The 6,627-nt window shown below is 40.4% G+C and overlaps 1 protein-coding gene across 1 annotated transcript; it reads left to right on the top strand.

Annotated features, from left to right (window-relative positions):
• The first annotated feature begins 244 nt into the window (after positions 1 to 244).
• On the top strand, positions 245 to 5,056 carry gp1bb.L (glycoprotein Ib platelet subunit beta L homeolog). Its single transcript, XM_018262110.2, has 2 exons — positions 245 to 413; positions 3,500 to 5,056. The coding sequence occupies exons 1-2, from the start codon at positions 260 to 262 to the stop codon at positions 4,126 to 4,128; spliced, it is 783 nt and encodes a 260-aa protein (XP_018117599.1). The 5' UTR covers positions 245 to 259; the 3' UTR covers positions 4,129 to 5,056.
• Positions 5,057 to 6,627: the final 1,571 nt, after the last annotated feature.

The raw sequence follows: 6,627 nt of genomic DNA on the forward strand, positions 1-6,627 counted from the left end.
TCTTTTCTTAAAATGCCTTTATTAGGACATGGGCTCTGACCCCAAACATTTGGCAAGCTTTAGTTAACCCTAAAAGAGACCAATTGCAAGTATAGAAGCCTTACTATAAAAAATAAAAATGTTTATTTATTTTATTTAAAAATATTGCCCACACAAAACATTAATTTTAACAACCTCCTGTGTATAACACAGGGTATACAATTGGCCTAAAGCTGTAAAGAAAAGACAACAGTGTGGTTTTGTGAGATCCTGTTGTTGTATGTATGGTGGGTGTGACGTGTGCAATTTCCATCTTATCTGCTCAGGACACTCTCTGCTCTTATCATTTAAGTTTGCTTCAGCAGAGTCAATACAAGCAGAGGATTCTCTCCACCACAGTGACTGGTGGGACTGGCAAGTCTGCATCCTACAAAGTAAGTTTATAACATAACAATGTCTATATTGGGTAACGTTAATTCTTCTTGTTGACGGGAGGTTGAGAATTGTAGTTCAGAGATGGCTGAAGGTCAGTATATCAATATAGTCTCTAGTATGTGTTATGGTAAGAGTGAAATGTGATCTGGCTACATAGGAGCCAGCAGAAGGATGCATGCAGATAGCATAGTCTCAGGATCCCCATGGCAGATATAGAGAGATATAGTTCTGCTTCACAGTGAGTGCCAAAGGATGATTTGAGGAACACAGGAATTAGAATTTGGCATTGGTAATGGGCCCTCAGTGTCTTGAGAATGTGAACCCTGTTGTAAAATGAGTTGCAGCTTCAGATTTGCATGCATTTGAGACAAATACTCGGGAACAACAAACTTTGCTAGCTAAAAAATCCTTCTACTCCTGAGGCCAAACTGTGTTCATTAAGAAATTTGTATTATATTATTCTAGCTGGCATAGAGCCAATAACTTGGCTTGTTAATGTTAGTGGGGGGAAAGCTTAGATCGGGGGTCCCTAACCTTTTTTTACCCTAGAGACACATTTAAATTGTGGAGAGTACATACGCATACAAAAATTCCCTGGGGCTGTGGACCGGCAGTCTAAAGGAGGCTCTGTTTGGCAGTATACATGTTTTATATGCAATTAAAGCTAGCCTCCAAGCCAGGAATTCAAAAATGAACATCTGCTATGAGGCCACTGGGAGCAACATTCAAGGGGTTGAAGAGCAGCATGTTGCACACGAGCCACTGGTTGGGGATCTTTGGCGTAGATGTTTGCATTAGTGACTGAAAAAGACAAAGAATGGTTGCAGTTTATTCTGCAGGTGACATGGGTAGTTTGGCACTTAGCAATGTACCTTAGATAATGGTCACTTTGTCAGGTTACTGATCTATAGGTAGGGTTGCAGCTGGGCTTTGCAGTGTTACTATACACAGAGCAAGACTGTATCATTAGGCCACTCTGCAATGTGTAATGGCTTTTTCTAATCTATCTTGGCTGGTAAATGGGACCCTGGCCACTGTAAAATGTAGTTGAATACAACATTTCTGTGGTATGAGCATTATATAGAGGTTAGGAATTCATAGTAATTACATTATAGGTTATCCAGAATGCTTGGGACCTGGAGTTTTCTGGATGAGGGATCTTTCTGTAATTTGGGTCTCCATATCTTAAGTCTACTAAAAATAATGGAAACGTTAAACTCAATAGTATGGTTTTTGCATTTAAAAAGAATTAATTTTATTTTTGTTTGGATCAGGTACAATGGACTGTTTTACTGCTACAGGGTAAAAGCAAATAATTGAAAAGAAATTAAATTGCTTCATTAAAATTAATTCTGTGGGAAATGGCCTTACCATGATTCGGTGCTTTCTGGATGATGGGTTTTCAGATCATATATAAAGGACTAGGAAGAACTTGGCCTGGCCCTTAAAATACCCTTAGCCTAATGGCAGAAACGCTGATGTCTCCTCTGGTGGGAAAACACTGTTGGAAGAAATGTCGATGACCTGTTGGCAGCCGGTTTCTCCAACAATGTTTTTTGCCTGGGTCAAAGTGGACCTAGAATTTGTGAGCAAAGGGTAAGATAACATGGTTCTATTACTCGGTTGCATATAATGCACATTATTGCTGGGGGCTCAATGAATGAAGTGCTCCTATAGCTCCTGAGTGCAATGGATAAGTGATGACAGTTGGACCACTCAGTCACATATAATGAACATTGTTGCTAGGTGTTTAATGTTTTTAAATGCACGTCAATAGTACACAGTAGGGAGTGTAGGAATTTAAATGGGGGGCAATTTAGATACTGGTAAGGCATCTACAGCCCTCAAGGACTTTATCTGTGGTCAGAAAGGCATATGCTTAAAGGTGTCCTGCCTTCAAAAAAAAAAGTTTACAAAAACCAATATCTAATAGTTATTGTGCAAATAAGTGTAATTTTAAAATAATAATAATATTATTTAAGTAACATTTCTATGATTTTTGGAGGCTTCTATTTCATTGATTATAGTCGCTTTTGATTCTTGGTGAATTTTATATGAATTGTAGTAGTACCTTCTTTTAGATCTAGCCGGACAGTTTTTTATTGAAAATCTTTTTCATACAAAGGGCAATAAACTATTATTTGTCTTACTCTGGGATTATCGGTCTTCTCCCTTCCCATATGGTTCAAATTTGCGGCCCTTTAATTCCCATAGCTAATACCTATAAGGTGTCACAATCTTTTTTCATATTATAATTCTCACTATTTACAAGACTGAAAACAATGGTAATAAAATGGAAAAAAAATAAAATTCAATTTACTAATTTTTTAATTATTAAATAACTATACAGCCAATAATTTGTCTCACTTTATCTTAGAGCAGAGTAACTTCACCCGTGGCAAAACTGTGCTACCCACAGGTAACAAATCTACTGAAAATGCGTTTTCCCATATCAGCCTGTGGATCACTAAAAACGGCTGACTTTAGGTTTAGTAAGAAAGGCATTTTCGTGAGATTTGTCACCCACACAGATTTCCCATATACAACAAATCTCCTCAAGTGCCTCTTCCAGTGGCTGAACTACCAGGGGAGCAGGGGGTGCGATTGGGCCAGGGGGCCCCGTACCCCCTTAGGGCCCCCCGGCAGCTCGAGCACCGCTGATTCTGGGCGGAAAATCGTGGATGGCAGGCTGCATATCCCACACCAGGGCCCGTCCCCCTCTAGTTACATTACTGGCCTCTTCCCTAAAGTGTGGAAATAGACATGTCAGTAAAGGGAAAGGCAATTTTGTGAAATTTGTGGTGCAGATTTCCATTGGGTGACAATGCTTCCCATGTGCCATAGCTGGGGTGCAGCAGCTATTGTATTTCTTTTATATTGGGCTCCTCAGCAAAGCCACCAAGTGTGATTATTTGAGGTTATTAGTCCTGCAGGTTGAAGTAACTGAGCTATCTGGGGAGGGTCAGTGTGAGCTCACAGAGATCCCAGGCAAATGTGCCATCAAGCAGAGTTCCTTTGAGAGCCAGTATGCAGACTAGTCAGAATCATGCTAAACTATGTCATTTATAACTATGCTTGCTTTCAGGAATGAAGATGGAATGTTGGTCTCTCCTGCTTCTTTTGCCAATCTCCATGTTACCAGGGACTACCAGTTGCCCTTCTCCATGTCGCTGTGGATCTGGAATTGTAGATTGTAGCCAAAGGGGTCTCAGCACAAAGTCGTTACCAGCTTCATTCCCTCCATTCACAGAAGTGGTTCACCTCAACCAGAACAACTTAGCATCCATCCCTAATGGACTCCTGGACCGCCTTTCACAACTCAGACAGGTTAACTTGCAGCAGAACCCGTGGCACTGTGACTGTGACATCCTTTATCTGCGCGGCTGGCTGCAAGGACAACAGAACAAACCTCTGTATCGTGATCTCACCTGTGTGTCCCCAGAGCACCTGAAGGGCAGGGTCATCATGTACCTGACAGAGGAAGAACTTGTGACCACCTGTCAGTACTGGTACTGCAATCTGGCATTGGTCTCCCAAATCTGCCTCTTTCTTCTAATTGCCATACAGGGCATCCTGCTCATTTTTATCATTATCTCCCTCCGCCGCTTCCAGACCATTGCCAGGGAGGCCCGGCGCACTGCCAAGGAACTGCAGTATAACTCAGAATCCTATGTGTATGATAATGCACCACTGCATAACTATGAGAGGACATAATGTGATACTGTATGACTTAAATATTCACACACAAAGTTATATATACTGTATAAAGACTCTTTAAAGGTGACCGAATCAAAAATATAATATAGGTAAAAGAAGTCCATTTCCAGATCCTCTCATGCCTTTATATGTAATAAAATGCACTAAGTTTGCCAAGGTGCAGTAACCCATAGCAACTATAAAAGGAATAGTAACACCAAATACTGAGATGTATCAAAGTAATTAAAATATAATGTACTGGTACTCTGCATTGATAAAACTAGCATGTTGGCTTCAGAAAGACTACTATAGTTTATATAAACAAGTTTCTGTGTAGCCCAGGGGAGCATCCATTGAAGCAGGAAAAAAAGGAGAAAGGGTAACAGATAAAACACCATTGTATTGGACTGGTATTATCTTTGCCTTTTCTCCTATTTTCCAACGTGATTGGCTGCCCCCTTGGCTACACAGCAGCTTGTTTATATAAACTATAGTAGTCTTTCTATAACAAGCATACAGCTTTTACCAGTGCAGTGCAACAGTAAATTATATGTTAATTACTTTTATGCACTTTAAATTTTTGGGTGTTACTCCTCCTTTAAGATGTTTGCTTTTACACAGGTGACCAGTAAATTGTCCTGCTAATTGCTTGCTATGGGTGACTAGACTAGTAGCAAACGTTGTACCTTTTATTACATTTCCCCATTGGTTATTAAAGTTCCAACATACCTTAGCAACATGGGAGAGGTGGTTTGAATGGGAGATTGATATATGAATAGGAGAGGTCTGAATAGAAAGATGAGTAATTAAAAAGTAACAATAACAATATAATTGTAGCCCCATAGAGCAATAGTTTTATGGCTGCTGGGGTTTAAAGTACAAGAGGGGGGTTGTGGGTGCACTCCTAAAGCCATATAAAAAAATATTTAAATACAATAATCCCCTGTCTAAAAAAAGAAAAACAGGGTTTTTTGTTACAAAGTTATGATCATAAAATTGGTAAGCCGCCATACCACGTCAAGGTAATTACCAACGCCTGTGAGACACTCATTATATTTGCTGCACTTAGCACTAGGTAACACTTGCACAGACCCACACACATTACACCTATTACACTCCACATTTAGCTTTTCTTTTTTCATCTCCCTCTAAATCTATACTCACACCTGTACTTATACTTATACTCACACACATACACACACAAGTGTGCACTTATATATACAACTTTACTTTTCCTTCATTATAGTCTCTTCACAATCACATTTTTTTTTTTTTTTTTTTTAAATGGGCGTTGGTCTGGGCAGTCTCCCCTTCAAAAACCACATATGCAGGTGGCGGGGGAGGATCTAGTCCAGATTGAAACCAAGGTTTTAAATTTTGATCACAGGTAAACAGGTTAGGGACTGCCGTATGGGGTTTACCTTGACGTGGTATGGCGACTTACCAATTTTATGATCATAACTTTGTAACAAAAAACCCTGTTTTTCTTTTTTTAGACAGGGGATTGTTGTATTTATATATTTTTTATATGGTCTTAGGAGAGCACCCACAACCCCCCTCTTGTGCTGGGGTTTAAAGAACTCCATTTAAATGCTGGAAAGAGTTAGAAGAGGAAGGCAACACAATCAAAAATATAAAATATAAAGACCAATTGAAATGTTGCTTAGATTTGGTCATTCTATAACATACTAAAAGTTAACGTTAAGGTAACTACCCCTTTAAGGCAGGGGTCCCCAACTTTTTTCTGCCCAGGGACCGGGGGAGGGGGTGGGCGTCCTATTCTGGAATGCCGGTGTCCTATTCTGGAGCGCCAGCGTCCAATTCTGGAGCACCGGCGCCCAATACGGCACACCGCGTTAATTGTCCCCTAGGCTCTGTGGCCCAGTTCAAGGTGGTTGGGGACCCCTGCTTTAAGGCGATGTTTAGAATTAACGTTTGATTTATTAACGTTTGATATACTTAGCAATGGGGTTATTAATTGTAGTCTGCCTCTCTCCAACCCTGTGCAGTTTGCAGGATCAGTGCTTCAGGCCTATGCAGCTCCAGACAGACATGCAATGTTATCAGCAGAGAGGCACAGAATCAGCTCTTGCTGTGATTTTAAAAACAATTCCGAGGTAACATACCGATTTTTGACTATGCCAGGGTGCAGACGCATCACTGTTCCCCCAGTAGTTACGCCACTGCACATGCTGTTACCCTGCTTGAGAAAAAAACTCCAAGGTAGGCAAGTGCCCCCCCATGGATGCCCATGTGCCTGTTACTTCACTGCATCCTGAATCCAATATTAATGTAGAATCATTTTACACATAGACTTCCAGTGCTTTATGTGCTCAAACAGTTTTCAATCACACAGTTTGTATGCAACCACAGAAGTGCACAGATTAGAGCAAACAATACCTTAAAGTAGCCATACACTGGTCAACCTTCCATGCTCTCTGTCTGTGCAGCCTCATTGGATAATGTTTTTCAAAAATGAGCATACTAACATGGCAAAAGTATGCAACTAAATGCTTT

Source organism: Xenopus laevis, chromosome 1L (genome assembly GCF_017654675.1).
Source record: "Xenopus laevis strain J_2021 chromosome 1L, Xenopus_laevis_v10.1, whole genome shotgun sequence".
In the NCBI taxonomy this organism is placed as follows: domain Eukaryota; kingdom Metazoa; phylum Chordata; class Amphibia; order Anura; family Pipidae; genus Xenopus; species Xenopus laevis.

Coding starts and splice junctions, on each gene's coding strand:
- gp1bb.L (XM_018262110.2), top strand. CDS start 260: ATGTATGGTGGGTGTGACGTGTGCAATTTCCATCTTATCTGCTCAGGA. Junction 414..3,499: donor GCAAGTCTGCATCCTACAAA/GTAAGTTTATAA, acceptor GCTTGCTTTCAG/GAATGAAGATGGAATGTTGG.